This window comes from Zootoca vivipara, chromosome 15, assembly GCF_965207765.1.
Source record: "Zootoca vivipara chromosome 15, rZooViv2.hap1.1, whole genome shotgun sequence".
NCBI lineage: Eukaryota > Metazoa > Chordata > Lepidosauria > Squamata > Lacertidae > Zootoca > Zootoca vivipara.
Genome location: NC_142598.1, coordinates 5,096,012 through 5,113,878, shown reverse-complemented (window position 1 = coordinate 5,113,878; position 17,867 = coordinate 5,096,012). Strand labels below are relative to the sequence as shown.

Genomic DNA, 17,867 nt, shown 5'->3' with positions numbered 1-17,867 from the left:
AGTATGGCCCTTTAGAACAGGCTTCCTCAACCTTAGCCCTCCAGATGTTTTTGGCCTACAACGCTCCTGATCCCTAGCTAGCAGGACCAGTGGTCAGGGATGATAGGAATGTAGTCTCAAAAACATCTGGAGGGCCGAGGGTGAGGAAGCCTGCTTTAGAAGGACAAAACCTGTGTTAACTGCGGAGAGTGCCCCTTTTAAAACTTGCAATTCAAGATGGGATAGTTCTCAAAATTATGACTTTAAAAACCAGGGTTGCTAGCTTTAGAGCAGGGGTGGGTAACTTAGGCCAGGGGCCAAATTTGGCCCTCCTATTCAGCCCATGGGGCTCTCCACAGGTCACACCCCTTTCCACCACTTCTTGCGTGCTTTTGCTTGGCTGCATTATGTCCTTGTAATTGTGATAATGCCTATTGCTTGCCTGGAAGAAGAGAGGTGTATACACATGTGTGCAGAAACCTATGCTTTTTGCCTGGCTGGAATGCAGCCTACTGTAAGAATCACATCTGTTGCTCTGCCCACTTTTGCCTCTCACTTCCTTGCCTCCTCTCTTTGCCCACACCCACCATATGGCACCGGGAAGGTTGCTCACAAGGAAATGCCTTGAGCTGAAAAGTTTCCCACCTCTGCTTCAGAAACAGCTCAGAAAAACAAGCCCAACATATCTGCATCAGAACAAGCTTTTAGACTGTTATAAAATAAATTCACATAATATTTTTTATAAAGGAGTGTAATGTATATGATTATATAGATAAAACAAGCTCCAGGAGATGTTTCTGTCCTATGAGGGCCTTTCACTATTGTAATTCTGTATTCATTTTGAATACTCCTATGCCACGTTTTACGAAAGCCTCATAATACACTTTTCATAAATATAGAAACTCAGTAAAGTTGTGAAAACAGCAGGAAAAAAGTGAGTACAAGATAAAATTACCAATCAAGACAAAACAAAAACATTGGGGCAACTAAAACCCTCAGTCAATTAAAAAAGTCTTCACCTGGCACAATAAGACTGTAATTTTTAATAATAAAAAAGACAACTGCATCATCAGCCATAACCACAATAACTGTGAGCACACTTCATTCCACACATTATTTCTTATCTCTGTTAAAACCTGATCTGATCCATGCACTGCTTTCCCTCATGAAGCATGCATGGGTCTTTCATTAATGATTTTAAAGGAACTTTAAAGGTGTTTTTTATTTCAATCTATATCATTTTATTTTAGTGATATTTTACTGCTATTTTTTTAGAAGTGTAATGTACATTTTAAATTATTCCTTTATGTTTTATACAACTGTCTTTGCATACTGCTTTGTGGGGGAACTTGCCCTGAAAAACAGATTTTTTAAAAAGAAAATAAATAAACCTGATTTCTGGTTAGAAAAGTATAGTGCTTTTTCAGTGCTTACTGTGAAGGTTCCTTCTTGTTTGGGGTAAACAAGGCGTCCTTCTATGAGACAGGAAGGCAGGGAGCACGTGACTAACTTTGTTGCTGCATTGGATGCTGATTATTATTATTATTATTATTATTATTATTATTATTATTATTACCCCACCTTTCCCCTGATGGGACTCAAGGTGACTTACATATAAAAATGAGACTCGCTAAAAACATAGAAAAAAAACTATCATTAAAAAACAAACATCGTAAGAAATAAAATTATATTCATATATAATCCATTGAAATGATGCTTGCTCCAGTTGCATCCCATGGCCAAGCTTGAGAAAGAGTCAAAGAAGGAAAAGGCAAAACACAGGAAGAGAGAAGTCCCTCCCAGTAAGAGATGACTCAGCACTGATTGGAGGTATCTGCAGACAAGACAAATGGTTTAGCTCACTGGTCAACAGGAGCTCCATGTTCCTTTCTCAACCTGAAGAGGCATCCAACAGGAATGGGATATGCCTAAGCTACTCTGAGGGACGCAGGTGGCGCTGTGGTCTAAACCACTGAGCCTCTCAGGCTTGCCGATCAGAAGATCGGCGGTTCAAATCCCCGTGACGGGGTGAGCTCCCGTTGCTCAGTCTCTGCTCCTGCCAACCTAGCAGTTCAAAAGCACATCAAAGTGCAAGTAGATAAATAGGTACCGCTCCGGCGGGAAGGTAAACGGCGTTTCCGTGCGCTGCTCTGGTTTTGGTGTTCTGTTGCGCCAGAAGCAGCTTAGTAATGCTGGCCACATGACCCGGAAAAACTGTCTGAGGACAAACGGCGGCTCCCTCGGCCTGTAAAGCGAGATGAGCGCCGCAACCCCAGAGTCGTCTGTGACTGGACTTAACTGTCAGGGGTCCTTTACCTTTACCTTTTTAAGCTACTCTGATTCTAGGGTGGGAACTTAAGATAAACCAGTGGGAGTAACGATGATGAATATGCTGGAACATGCTGTCAAATGTCATCTCTATGGAGGCAAAGGGAAAGGGAGGAGGAGGCGCCCACATGGCCACTTACATGTCATCAGCAGCTGAAGGGGAAAGCACAGCTGCTGATGTTGCTGGTGCTGCACTTGTGGAGTGTGTGCCATGACATTTTTGTGATGTAGGGAGGTGCTGAGCCAGACAGGTCAAGACCATGGAGGCTTTAGGCCATCTCGCTAATATAGTGGAGGAAGTCTTTTCCCCCTAGGGACCTGGGGGTTAAAGAATATAAATGGGGAGTCTGTTTGATGGAAGGCTTGAGTGCATCTGGGACAAGCCTTTAGAATCCTGTGACGGGATAGGGGGGGCTGGAGCAAAAGAAGAGCAATATCAGTTGTTCTGTTCGGTGGAAAGCGGAGTTCGTTTTTGGAAAGAAGGCTGGATCTGTGCACAGATTTACTCTACCCTCGTGAAAAGGTCACACAGATGTGCCAGGGCTCCCGGCTCTGAAACCTCATGGACTAAGATTATGGCCACTAGGAAGGATACACTTTGGGATAACAATGATAAAAATGTGGGCATCTGGAGGACTGCCTTTCAACTCAAGGAAGAAAACTTGTGTGCTCTTGTGGACATGAAGAAACATGCCTCTGAGAAATCAGTGCTTGTGTGGATGTTTGCCAGAGTTCTGAAGTTCTTCCTAGAGAGGCTGGATGACAAGGGTGAGATCTGTCATTGCTGGGAGGAAGATGAGCCTTTCCACTGTGTCCCTAAGCAGTGAAGTCTTCTGGATGGGTCAGATGGCTTTTGGGGAGCTTAACTATGGAGCTGTAGTTCTGTAAAGGCTAGAGTAACTAGGAAGTGTAGATGAGCCACGTCTTGGGGTAAAGAGTTAAGAAAAGGCTATCTTTTCCGGACATACCCAGAATACTGTGGGTGAAAGCAGTGTCTGGGCAGAAATTGGCAAGATGTCCCGGAAAATCTGGACATATGGCAAGCCATGTCGGCAGTGCTGCTTTTGCCAATTTTCATAAATAATTGTTCAAAATAGCTCAAAAATGGCAATTATTTTTGCTGTTTTGCAAGAAAAGCTCAACAACTCTGACCCCCTGCAAAGAAGCGCAACAACTTTTTGTCTGGATGTTCACTTTTTGAAATATGGCAATCCTAGGCTATACAGTGAGGGGGGGGGAAGTATTTGATCCCCTGCTAAATTTGCCTTTTTGCCCTCTGACAAAGAAATGACCAGTCCATAATTTTAATGGTAGGTTTATTGTAGCTGTGAGAGACAGAATAACAACAGGTAAAACCCCAGAAACCCAGAAGACAAAAGTCAGAGATTGATGTGCATTATAATGAGTGAAATAAGTATTTGATCCCTTTGTAAAAGATGACTTAGTACTTGGTGCCAAAACCCTTGTTGGCAATTACAGAGGTCAGACGTTCCTTGTAGGTGGCCACCAGGTTTGCACATATCTCAGGAGATATTTCGTCCCACTCCTCTTTGCGGATCCTCTCCAGGTCAATAAGATTTTGAGGCTGATGTGTAGCTACTCAAACCTTCAGCTCCCTACACAGATTTTTTTATGGGATTAAGGTCTGGAGACTGGCTAGGCCACTCCAGGACCTTAATGTGCTTCTTCTTGAGCCACTCCTTTGTTGCCTTGGCCATGTGTTTTAAATCATTGTCATCCTCAACCCATTTTAAATGCCCTGGCTGAGGGAAGGAGGTGCTCGTCCAAGATTTGACGATACATGGCCCCATCCATCGTCCCTTCGATGCGGTGAAGGTGTCCTGTCCCCTTAGCAGAAAAACACCCCCAAAGCATAATATGTCACCCTCAATGTTTGATGGTGGGGATGGTGTTCTTGGGGTCATAGTCAGCATTCCTCCTCCTCCAAACACAGCGAGTTGAGTTGATGCCAAAGAGCTCAATTTTGGTCTCATTGGACCACAACACTTTCACCCAGTTCTCCTCTGGGTCATCAGATGTGCATTGGCAAACAGCAGACGGGCCTGTACATGTGATGTCTTGAGCTTGCGGGCTCTGCAAGATCTCAGTCCTTCACGGCATATTGTGTTACCAACTGTTTTCATGGTGCCTATGGTCCCATCTGCCCTGAGATCATTGACAAGTTCCCCCCATGTAGTTCTGGGCTGCTTCATCACCGTTCTCATGATCATTGCAACTCCATGAGATGAGATCTTGCATGGAGCCCCAGACCGAGGGAGGTTGACAGTTATTTTGTGTTTCTTCCATTTGCGAATTATTGCACGAACTGTTGTCACCTTCTCACCAGGCTGCTTGGCAATAGTCTTGTAGCCCAGTCCTGCCTTGTGTAGGTATACAATCTTGTCTCTGACATCCTTGGACAGCTCTTTGGTCTTGGTCATGGTGGCTACTTTGGAATCTGCTGGATTGATTGCTTCTGTCGACAGGAGTCTTTTGTACAGGTACTGTAACGAGCTGGGATTACAGGTAAGACCTCTCCCTTACAGCAGATGTTTCTAATCTCAGTTCATAACATACAGTGAAGATACCAGGTAGCCTCACATCGGGCTGGCTGATAGGGGATCAAATACTTATTTCACTCACTATAATGCACATCCATCTCTGACTTTTGTCTTCTGGGTTTCTGGGGGTTTTCCTGTTGTTATTCAGTATCTCACAGCTACAATAACCTTTCCATTAAAATTATGGACTGGTCATTTCTTCGTCAGAGGGCAAATAGGCAAATTTAGCAGGGGATCAAATAATTTTCCCACCTCACTGTATATGTAAGCCCTGAAGCAGGAGGTGTGCTACTACTGATATGATGGGATCTGCGAACACCGAGAGCTGAAGCCAGTGCAAAGAGCATGGCTACATAATGGTTGTAACCTTGTTTGTGGACAAACCAGAGGAAATGCCTATATGAGGAAGGGAGATGCAACAAGGAAAGGGAGGTATGCCTTCAGCAGGTTGATTGAAACAAGATAATCTCCTCTATGGTTGGATTCCTTGACAGTGCTGAGAGATTCCATCCTGAACTTGCAATACATGAGAGGCCTGGGTTTTTTAAGTCCAATATGGATCTTCGGCCCCCTCTTTTGGGGGACAACAATGAGTTCTGAAAAATCCACCAGCATGTCAATGCATTTGTACCTAGCTTTACCTACTCTTCTCTCCCTGTGTGTACCCTGAGCTCTTCCCAAATCAGCTCCAGGGGATTGAAAGAAACCCCATAACAGATTTAGGAGGTCCAGGGCATACATGGAGAGCAATGGGAGAAGTTCCATTGTGAAGTCAAAAGTCCTTGCACTGACAGAAGTTGAGAACCTAGTTATTTGTAGCCAAGGCCTTCTAACCACCAGAACAGTTGTCTGTTGCTTTTTGTAGCTGGTGCCAGGGCTGTCTGACGGAGGAATTTTGAGGTCTAGTGGAGAAATGAGAACTAGACTACACTAGCTTAGGAATTCTATACAACCTTGGTCAAAGGAGGTCCTATTAGGCTGAAAGAGTAAGGTTGCTTCCTTTTTGTATGTGTGCCAAGGGTCTCTTTTTTATCTTTTTTTCTCTACAAGGAGCACTTTGAGCAGCTCTTCACTAAATAGACAAGTCCCTCTGAAGTGGGCTACTCACTGATTTGACCGGAAGTTCACATTCCAGTGGCAGAGCCACAGGGACCTTCTAGCTACTGTGAATGCTACAATGATCCTTGAAGAAGGCTGAACAACACCTAGGCTGACATTGGAGTGAATGTTGATGCCGTGGTAAGTCTGACCAATACCCTCTGGGTATTGTTGTCCCAATCCTTATTTTGCAGTATATCCTCCAGCCAAAGAACCATAGCTATAGCAGCATTTAAAGAGGTAAAGACAGCAGCCAGGACAGGACTTTAAATAAAAATGTGGTCTGCCTTCTTTTCACTGGTTTCTCGGGAAAATGTGTCATTGTGCCTAGGGAGGATTGAGTCCAATAAAAGGGCTTCCACTGCAGTAACCACAACTGGGACTTTTAACTGTTCCAATGCCTGAGGGGAAACAGTATACAATCCTCTGAGCTAGTCTGGTGGCTTTTTGTTTGGTTGGCTTGGTGTTCTGAAGTGGGCTAGCCCATCTCAACTATTTTTTTTTTTATTTTTTTTAAACAAAGCGGATGGAAGGGTATTTCTTTGGAGGCTGATCTGGTCTCCAAGGAGACAAATGCTGCCTGGGATGTCGGCTGAGATGGCTCAGGAGGTGAGAGTTGCAAATCTACAGGTGATTTAGCTCTTGCTAATAAAGGTCTCAGTGGGAGGCTCCATAGTAGCTGCAGTTGGCTTCTTTTTAATTTTTGCTTCCTTAACTAGCCTAATATGTTGCATTTTTCCCTTTCTTGTTGGCTTTCTGCCTGCCTGAAGGCGCCATAAAAGAGGAAGGGAAAGTCAAGAAAAATAGACTGATTTTTTAAAAATTCTGTTTTAAGAAAGAGGAAGTAGGTAGCACAGGAACATCTTTCTGGGAGGAGCACAAAGTGTAAAGGTATGGAGTTCAGATTATGAGAAGGGAACAACAAAGCAATGCTCTATGCTGGGTGAAGGCAGGGAATCAACTGGGGAGAATTCAGAGGAGGGCAACCAAAATGGTCAAAGGCCTGGAAATGATGCCTTATGAGGAATGGCTTAGGGAGCTGGGTATGTTTAGCCTGGAGAAGAGAAGGTTAAGGGGTGATAAGATAGCCATGTTCAAAGATATAAAAGGATGTCATATAGAGGAGGGAGAAAGGTTGTTTTCTGCTGCTCCAGAGAAGCAGACACGGAGCAATGGATTCAAACTACAAGAAAGAAGATTCCACCTAAACATTAGGAAGAACTTCCTGACAGTAAGAGCTGTTCGACAGTGGAATTTGCTGCCAAGGAGTGTGGTGGAGTCTCCTTCTTTGGAGGTCTTTAAGCAGAGGCTTGACAGCCATCTGTCAGGAATGTTTTGATGGTGTTTCCTGCTTGGCAGGGGGTTGGACTGGATGGCCCTTGTGGTCTCTTCCAACTCTCTGATTCTATGATTCAGGAGTTTTGTAAGGAAGTTTGTCATATGTTACACATAAGAACACCCCTATTGAATCAGGACCAAAGGCATGCTGTTCCAGCATCTTGTTCTCACAGGAGCTAATCAGATGCTGATGGGACAGAACAATAAGCAACTGGTATTATTGGTCCCTTCCAACTCTGCCATTTTATGAGTCTATTATTCTATGACCATGCTTTCTGTACTAGACAGGAGTCGCTATGCCAAGGGATAGAGAATGGCTTCTTGCCTTCATGGGAAAAATGTTGAAGGGGGGGAGGGTTCTTCCTGACAAAGTGATTTCTGATCTTCAGCAGCATTAAAGCATTAAAAACTGTACAGATGCTACACTTTACCACAAACAAGTCAAAATCGAGTCAAGCTTTCTACTGCATCACATGTTCACCTGTTATCTGACACCCCGGGGCAGCTGTAGTTGACTGTAGAAGAGTGCAAGGTGTCTGGGTTTCTCTGTTCCTTATTGTTTGATTGATGCAAAATCTCCAGCGGCCAACAGGGGATGACTGAGGAGCGGATTCACCTGTGAGGGAAAAAAGAAGTACAGGGGATGATCATTCCTCTACCATCTTTCATGTGCCTAACAAGAAACAAAATCAAGATGTGCTTAAACAGTACTATGAGAACATCACTGCTGCTGTGAGCAGAAGCATTAGGAACAGCAAGGCCTAGCAGTCAGGATTCTGGAATTGGCCTTAAGGCACCAAGGCTGCAACTCTAATAGACTTAAGGAGTACCATAACAAACTCAATTGATCAGAGTGGGATTGTTGCCATGGGCCCAAGTGATCTGACTTTCTCCAGTTTCCTTGGATCAGTGTACTTGCATAGAAAAAAATGAATGCTGCCGGTGAAGCCATCCTTCCTTGGCTTTGCCTGAGTTCTGCTGCTTTCCCCTTTGATTTATAGGGACTATCAGAGCTTTCCAAACTTTTCATGTTGGTGACACATTTTTTTGACATGCACAATTTCGCAACGCAGTAGTTCAGTTTTACTAGCAAACCAGAAGCTAAACTAACCCCTTTCCAGCCCTGGGAGGAGTGTGGGGAGCATTTGTGTGACACACCTACACACCGCAGCCGACACACTAACATGTCATGACACACAGTTTGGAAAGCTCTGCTTTAGAGTTTGCATTGTGCCATGCATGTACCTCCTTTCCCATCCCTGTCTTCACTAAAGCCAGTGTGGTGGTTAGAATGTCAGACAAGGGCCTGGGAGACCAGGTCTCAAATCCCCATATGGCCATGAAGATCACTGGGTGACCTTGGGCCAGTCACTGCCTCTCAGCCTAACCTACCTCACAGGGTTGTTGTGGGGATTAAATGAGGAGGAGGAGAACCATCTATACCACTTTGAGCTCCTTGGAGAAAAAAGTGGGATATAAATGCAATAAATAAATAAGTCAGGATCAGGCATGTGTTGGTGCACTGGTTGCAGGTTTTGCCATGTCACATTGCTCAGACGACAACAGGAATATTCTGTTACACTACTATTTCTCACAAACAGTACCACCAAATTACCAGAAACTAGCCCATGACTCTAGGCTGCAAGTTAAGAAGCTCAAATCATTTAACAAGGACATATGATTCAAAAATTATCCATAAAATAATAGGGTCATTATCCAGTTTCAGTAGATTTACTTTTAATCCAGCATTTCCTTCTGGCTCAAGAAGAGAGGACTCTCTAAGTTGGACCTGGATGGCATTGTACACCTCATTTTTATCATAGTGCTTACTCCGCTTATACCATACTGTATTAAGAACACTTGTTGGTATGAGACAAAAACCTGTAACACTCTGCCATTGGGAACAGTATCTACATTTATCGCTTGAACACCGTTTGCTGCCTTGAACACCATTTGGTGGGATACAAATTTAACAAACAAGTAACTGTAATATGTACCTCTTATTAGTAGTCCGAATAAACATTTATCAATGTGTTCAGCACAATAGCTTCAGGCTTTAAACATGCTTGATTTAAATATATATATATACACATATCTTTGAACAGCTGATCCCTGTGCTATAACACAGTCTGCTTTTGAAAGGTTCTCCTCAGTTTCAGAATTGCTCTGACATGCAGTAAGGAAGATTTTCTCTTTCAGAAACACACCCAAAGTTCCCCTTAATTGCATGGAACTATGGTTTGTTGGATCCTGGCCAAAGTGTTCCAGTCCTCCAGGGACAAAAAAATATAAATGCACTGGAGCAGGAAGAAATGGCAAATCAAGAGCAGACAGATGCTCAACTTGTGGGTAACAAACAAACATACCACTGGCATTGTTCTGTTGATACAAAGGTCATACCAGAATCAGAGAAAAAGAGATCATTCAGTGTTAATGGAACAAAGAGTAGCCAAGTAAAATGTTGGACTCTTCTGATCCGCTTGAAAAGTAGTCCATCTTGGTAAGTAACTGCCTTCATATCACGTAAAGAAACACAGTTGACAGTGTGCATTCCTATTTCACTTTCCACTAAGAAAAATCCCATACACAAGAGAGAGCATCTTTCCCTCTTTCAACCATTGCTTCTGTATTTCTTAAATGGAAACTCAGCCATTTAAATCTGCACGCCACATTTCACAACTGATGACACCACACGTGATATTTGCTACATAAACATAGGAGTATTTTTGTAGTCAACCTCAAGAAGTAAATTTTGAACTGGCTAGATTTTCAGTCACTTCAAACCACATCACAAACTGTAAGTTAGGGGTAGACAGCATGATGCCCTCTAGTTATTATCCTACTCCAGTCCCATCAGCCCCAGCAACTTGGCCATGTAGTCCAACGACATCTGGAGGGCACCTAATTGGCTATCCTTCTAGAAGTATGGAAGCTGGCTTGTAACTTGACCTGCTTTAGGATAATGTAAAGAATCACTACCAACCACAATGAAGGAATTTGGATTCTAGTTTCCTAAAGGTAAAATCCAGACCTTTTTCTTTGCTCAGCTACATCAAACCACCCCCAGAATTGATACCAATTTGGCTATACTCATTAAGAACTTGTTTATTTATTTATTTTAAATGTATATACTGTTTAATTGATAGAAGCCTTCTAAATGTCTTATTTTAGCCTTGAATAATGCCACTCAAAATCTTTAGAATCTTCCCATACAGTTATCAGGACCATTGCAGAGAATCAATGTGCCAAGATGACTCCACCTAAGACGTGAACTTCCATAAGAAAATTTGAGAGACAAAAGTCAGCCTAACTGACAAGGAACAATCTGCTTTAGTTCCTGTCAAAATATCCACTATTTTAATCACTTTCACCTTTAAGGAGGGTGGTTTTGTTTTGTTTTTTGTTTGACCTTCAATGTTAAATGTTTTAAAATAGTTACTTACTGCCAGTTTGAGTAGATGCTGGGTTTATCTGAACTTGTTCAGAAGATCCTGTCTGAATTAAAAATGAATAGATAAATATAAAAAGGGAATTTCCCAATACAAGCACACACTTTCCCAGAAAAGTGGTATCACTAAACAAACATAACTTACTTGGGTAAGATCAGAAGGTGTAGACTCTGTGCCAGTAGTTCGCTCTTCAACCGGAAGACTGCGGATGATGTCCTGGGCCTGGCAAACAATAGCCTTCAGTTCATCAACAAATTTCTCTTTCTCATTTTCCAACACAAAGTCATCTTCAACCTAACAGGGAAGGAAAAAACAGGTTTCTAGTGTTTAGGGCTAAAACACCATTTTGAATCTTATTAATGCAAGGAACAACAGATGGGCCTGCAGGAGTCTGCAGCAAACCTGAAATCATAACTTAGGTTAGTTCGAATGGTTTAAGGATTTTTAAAACGCATGTCTTGAAGTCCTTACATGTGACGTTTCCAAAGGCGACAGTGCCTGGGAGGGTGAGTTTAGTCAGACCTCCATGCCCAGTTTTCACTGATTCCTCTAGCAGCCCCATTTTTAGGATCTTTCCCCAAAGCCTCTCAAAGTTAGTTCTCAAAATAATCTGTGCAAGTCAAGGGCATGTCAAGTGGAAGACTAAGGTTAGACCTCAGGGGTTTCCATATCTTGAGAAATGCTATGAATAAGACACATTGTCTTGAGCAACCCAAACATTTGAACAAGAAATCTCTAGTGGAAAGCAGGCTCTATGAAACTTGCCATGTAGTCAGCAATGTCTTCCGGAGCATCTCCATCAACATCAAATTTAAATGTGACCATCTTGTTGTTATGAGTCTCGAGTTGGCACTCCACAGTGTTGTCCCCCGATGTTGACACCTGATTGAAAGGGGGGGAATTGTGTAATTAGATAGAGTCAGAACCTGCCTCTTCTTCTCCAATTCTTAGCAAAGACCACCTCTACCTGACTGGTGTGACACCAATCCTGTAAAATGACAGCACTTGTCCAAAGGCTGAAGCAGCAAAGCACCAATAACTAAAAAGGTTTAACACTACCTATTATCTTTGTTGTTTTAAATAGATTTTTGTTTTAAATAGATAATTATGTACACATTATATGTCCTATAGTATGATAATGAATATAGATAGGATTCATTTCTGTAGAATTTGGCATCTGTTGAAAATGCCAGCACTTGATGGTCTTTGGGATTTAGTGACCTCAGTTTCAAATATTCCATCAAAAGACTTTATAAGCATTTGCTGGAGGCTTGAAAATATACTTCTTCCCCCAAAGACTATATTCAAATTTTCCCCTCCAGTTATGACTGATTCCAAATACTTGCCTTCAATAACATTTGGAATGGATTCTAGATCCTGTTCACACATTACGTTGTTTTAAAAGCAATTGACCTGAACCCATTCCTTTCTGATCTCGTGAAGCAGCAAGAATAAACTTAAGCTAAAAAGATACTGTACACAAAAAACTGTGAAGTCATCTGCTACCGGTATCTCTGACACTAGACACACAAACCAGAATATAAACATTAATTGTGTACAACATTGGATAAATCAATTTTTTTTATCAGTCCATTTTGCAAGTCTCAAAATTCATCCCACAATTTACCATCCACAAAAACTGATTCTAGGCACATCTGACATTATCAAAGTCATAAAGGTGCTCTTCTGCTCAAAGATGGTGTTAAAATAACAATTTGCTATTCTGTTTCCCCATATTGAGGTGCCCCCTGAAATATCATCTGTGAATATAAGAATTGACTGAGCCAAAGGGCTTCTTCATAACATATATTAACCAGATAAACAAATGATTATCTGGAGTCCAAGGGCAGGATTCAACTAAGTCATTGCATGTGCAGAACAATGTCCGTACAATGGAACTTTCCACCCTCTCCTACCCCTGTGCACCCTCCTGCACCATTTAAATCTGCTCTGGAGGGTTGGGGGAAAACTCAGAAAAGGTTTAGGGGTCATGCAGGGCAAGGAGAGGGTGGAAAAGTCTCATTGCATTAGTGGATCTCATTCTCTGGACACATACTCCAACTGAATTCCACACATAGTTGCAGAATTTATAGTCATTAAAGCATTGCTTGCAAATGGGAATTTGTACAACGGTGGTAGCAGAGCTCAGATAAACAACCTCAAAAATATTTTCCAGGCAGATATTATTCCATTGAATTCTATTCTGGAGCTATACATGGTTTAGCCTAGATTTTTAAAACATGCACACCTGCAGCACAGTGAGCTGAAATTTGGTTCCCTTCTCTGTTCGGGCACAGGAAGCTCTCCGTTGCTTGCTTTTGTCTTGTTTGCCATTTCCACTTGGAAGGTCACATCCATTGGTACCTTCCTTCTGAATGGCTACATCAGGAATTGGCCTTAAAAGATAGGAAAAGAGGTTAGCACTCTTAGAAGGAGCACACTGAGACCTTGCTCTCTGTAACTTCTGAACATTAATTTAAGTAAATTTTTGTTTTCCTTTTATCAACTAGCCCAAATGAGGGCTTGCATTACCTCACAGCCACAAACCTATTCAATATTTGAATAGGGAAATAGATCAAAGTAGGGCTGGCGACAAACACTACTTTTTAAGTGAGTTGAAGGTGGTTAGGTACCATAGGCAGACAATGCTGTCTATGGTATATATGCATTTATTTTGTCACACTACCATTGATGGTTAAACACATAAATTCACATGGGTGAAATTCACATAGGTTCCTTGGACAAACCACATTTCTCCCAGTCTCATCTACACACAGAGAGACAGACACACTGCATCTGTAATGGGGAGAATATTAGCTTAGCTTACAGGGCTGTTGATGGTTCCCCTATTGTATACATTACCCTATCCGTGAGATAGCGGGATTTCCCTGGCTTCTTTCTAGGCCAACAATGCCTACCCTTCCATCAGCTGTCCTCTAGGCAATGATCAGGTGAGAAAGACCCAGATTACTGCACTTAAGGTTACTGCAACAAAATGGATGTAGGGAAGCCATGGAGAACTTGCTCCCACACAACTTTGTAGGTGTGTACGAAGTGTCTTCTAAAGTACTGCTGACACTCAGGAAAAGTACTTCACAAACATTTTCTTACTATTCTTCTCTTTACTTTGTCTTAGTGGTGCTTGGAGTAGCATGCAGAGCAATCTAATGGATGGCACCTTTGCCTCAGATGCCAGTCCTAGAGGATGCAATCAATAGGCAGCTGCTGGGCATTTCCACTTCTGTTGCTGGTTTAGTGCATGTGGTCAACAGGATTCAGTCACGGCCTGGCTATCAACTGCCGAACACATGCCACAGATATCCTAGCAACCCCAGTAACAGTTTCCCACATACTACAAACTGTAAAAACAGCCAGCTAAAGCAGGGGCATGGCTGTATGAGAGCACAGAAAATTCAGTAAACAGATGTACAGAAGGAGGGGGGTTATGGGGAGACTAGGACTAGTCCTTGCCTTAAGGTAATAAGGCACAGGGCTGGACCCTGCATCAAGGGGGTGGCAACATAACCGGGGAGGAAGGAGAGATTGATGTAGCAAAATCTTTTCAACTGGTGACCTTAGTCTGTGAGGTGGGGCTAGGGAAGGTGCCATTTAGCCCACATCTCATTTAGTAAAAGGTTTGGCGCTGGCATTGAGGACTAGCAATTGCTGGGAATCCCAAACCTAATGTCTTCCAGTGAAATCCATAACTTAACTTTCTAGCACACTACTGCTTAGATCAGAATATTCTAATAGTTATCCTAAGTATTTACTTCCCTAAATTTAACTGAAGTTCTTAGCAGGTAGAGAATGATGAGAGTTCCTATCTTTGTGTACATATGCTTCAATAATGTTTCTCCCTACCACAACTCTGCCAGCATTCTTCTGGTTGAAGTGAACTCCCCCCTTCCCACCCCTCTGCAAGCCTTGAGCTTGTCTTCTCTGTATAGAAAATGGAGATGTCCACTAGTTTTGATCTCCATGCACTTAGCATTCCTGCCTTTCACCAGGCCAAGGAATTAACCTTGGAGCAGACTCACCCTTGAACAAAATCCTGCTTTTGAACTGATGGCTGTTGTTCTGGTACCAAGACGGAAGCCTAGAAATAGGGAGGGAGAAAATTAATTATGTTGGTTCTGCATTTGCCATCCTCACCTGGATGCAGCGATACTAAGCAAATTAAGTAATTACACAAAATGCAAACAATTTGTGTGTTTGAAATGGAACACAGTCATACTTTTCCAGACTGACATCCTCAGGACCTGGATCTGCTTTTTTCTTCTTCTACTACTTCTTCTTCTTAGTAGCATTCAGCACCAGTTCTAAAGATAACCTCGAATAATATCTAGCTCTCGAGATTCTATTCCAAGCTTTGCATTTGCTTTGAAATTATTTCCCATCCATGGTTAGGAAAATATTTACAGTCTCAGAAATGTATGCTTGCTATTTGCAATCCCAGGAGAAAAAGTGAAAATAAAAGTCATAAAAGTGGAAAGCTGAGGCAAGTTACTCTAAAGTTAAAGACAGTCTCTAAAGATCATTAGAATGACCACCTCTTGCATGCAAAGCGGAAAGGATAAAACACTCTAAGGAAGTTGAACCTAGTTTATCCACAACATTTTTCCTTTTTATTGAATAGACACAGCATTGTGCTGGATCACTAGATTACAGTCTATAATCCAATACGTAGTTTGAAGGTGTCACAAATAGCTACAAATAACACTGGTGGCATGATTAGATATGCAGGAGAATGGAGAAACCTTTATCCACAGACACAACTGCAACAAGGAAAGTGCTGAGAACACAAAATAGGCAACAGGGGATGCTCACAGATAGTTTCTCCTCTGAAATGAGAAATCAGATTGTCTAGAACTGAAACTGTATGCTAACCCTAAGGACAAGAGCTATCTTGTCAAGATAGGCAAGATGAGCAAGAAGAGGTTTCAGGAGACGATGAAGCTAACTAAGGAACAAGGGGCTCAGGTAGCCAAAAGAACAGGGAAGAGTTTGCAATGAACAGAGATAAAAGGTGCTTCCAGGTATGGATGATTTAGCAATCCCTCATCATTTTGGTTCTGCTTTCAGCTGAAAGTTGAAGAGCAACTCAACCTCCACACTTCTTGAAGGCAGACCCTAACACTTTGTTCTGCAGCCAGGTTCTGAGTCCCTCTTAACCCAACTCCAGTTACTGAGAGGGGGGGGCATAGCTGCCAAGTTATCCCTTTTTAAAAGGGATTTTCCCTTATGCTGAATAGGCTTCCTCGTGAGAAAAGGGAAAACTTGGCAGCTATTGGGGGGGGGGTCACTGGGACCAGCGGGGAGGGAAGACTACCTCCTCCTTCACGGAACTCATGTCCCCCCATTGCTGCAATGTAAGAAGGAGTGGGAGAAAAAGTGCAACACTTTTTGGAAAGAGAAAGGTCAAACTGATAAAACTAATACTTAGAGAGGAGAAACAAACCAGAGAGAGAAAAAGTAGGGACAGCAATCTAGAAAAAGGGTGGAACAATCTATACAGGTCACTATAGGCCAGAATAACAGCACAGTAGCCCACCAATGCCCAGGGAATGTATGCAGCTACGAAAAGAGTTGAGAAAAAGTTGCATTTTCTAAGCTCATAAAAAAGGAAGTGGAACAGGGAAAAGGTGAGAGGAAGATGCCATCTTGCATGAGTAAGGGAGCAGTACATGTCAAGTGTGGAAGCAGTCACAGAAACCTAAAAGAACAGCAGGTGGTAGAAGCAGAGGAAAAGAGACAGGGATAAGGAGAAAGTGACCAACAAAAGGAGAAGACCATTGAAACAAGGCAGTCAAAGCTGTGTTAAAGGGGTGGAGAAGAATGCTGGGTGAACACTGCTGGTTGAAAGACAGTGTGGCTGGACAAAGCAGGGCCAGCTAAGAGGAAGCAGAAAGAAAATAATAGAATTGGGACCACAAGGGTCATCTAGTCCAACCCCCTGCAATGCAGGAATCTTTTGCCAAATGTGGGGCACAACCCCAAGATTAAGAGTCTCATGCTCTGCCGACTGAGCTACAAGGCAACCATCAGGTTGGCAGAGGTGTGACTATAGTCAAAGAAAGGAGGGACTAGGGTTGCCCTCTTTTTTCCTGACAGGGCTACTGGATTAGAACAATGGTTCCATTGTTTAAATCCAGTCTTGCATGTAGCACTCACGGAAGGCTATGCCTGCCAGTTGATCTAAAACCTTTGTCAAAAATACCACTTGTGAAGCAGATTAGAAGCAAATCTGATTTGCAAGAAATTAAACACAAAACATGATACACTTTTGGTTAACTCTGCACCCTCTAGAAATAACAAGAGTTTCTGGTTGAGTCTTGTTTGCGCTGAAGAAAATGTCACCACCATCCCATGCTAAACAAACCCAAGCTATGGGGACTGTGTAGGGGAGAGAAAGCTTTTTCTGCTGGAGAGCTGCATTTCCTCCTGGGCTGCCTTCCAGGGCCTGTGTGCCAGAAGCGGGGTGGGCAAAAGCGGGCCGAGCAACAGATGCAACTCTTGCCTTGGTACACAGGAGGCTACACTCTGGGAATCAACCCACACCTCTCCACTCTTCATTCAGGAAGCAAGGGGCACATCTGTCAGGGCTGGAGCCAGGCGTAGGGCAGCAACAAAACAATAAATCAATGGAGGCTTTTATTCAAGGAAACAAACCACAAGTCCAGCCTGTTGGTCTCGGCAACTCTTTCAAGGTCTTGCCCCGATGAAGCAGTTGCAAGGACTGAAGATTCCTGCCTTCCCAGTGCCCACTGGGACCCCTTCTCTCCAGGGTCTTTCCCACTCAGTCTCAGGGGGCGTCTGCGCACAACCCGGCTCTGCCCTGCCCTCTTGATTTCTCTGCGTGTTCTAGGAGACCAGCGGGGAGGTCGCACTGGGAGGGGGAGACTCTCGACTTCTTCCACAGCCAGCCCCTCTGCCTTCTGGCCCATTCCTCCCCAGCCTGTTTCTGTCTCTACCTCTGGACTGCTCTCTGCCACAGTCTCTCCCTTCTCACTGTCACCTCTTCTGTCACCTGTCACCTCTTCTGCTTCACCCTCTTCTCTCTCTGACCAGCCACCACCAAGCCCCTGGTTCTGAGCCCTCTTCCCTTTGTGTGTGT

General features: G+C 43.1%; 1 protein-coding gene across 10 annotated transcripts in view; it reads right to left on the bottom strand.

The window, feature by feature from the left end:
- Positions 1-17,867, bottom strand: part of WNK3 (WNK lysine deficient protein kinase 3) — a 90,233-nt gene that overhangs the window by 17,814 nt on the left and 54,552 nt on the right. For all 10 annotated transcript variants that reach the window (XM_088658630.1, XM_088658629.1, XM_088658632.1 and 7 more), the window contains 6 exons: positions 14,791-14,849; positions 13,002-13,149; positions 11,519-11,635; positions 10,898-11,047; positions 10,748-10,799; positions 7,786-7,920 (listed from right to left, as the gene is read on the bottom strand). In XM_088658630.1, the coding sequence (XP_088514756.1) occupies positions 7,786-7,920; positions 10,748-10,799; positions 10,898-11,047; positions 11,519-11,635; positions 13,002-13,149; positions 14,791-14,849 (661 nt within the window). The remainder of the gene's footprint in view (positions 1-7,785; positions 7,921-10,747; positions 10,800-10,897; positions 11,048-11,518; positions 11,636-13,001; positions 13,150-14,790; positions 14,850-17,867) is intronic.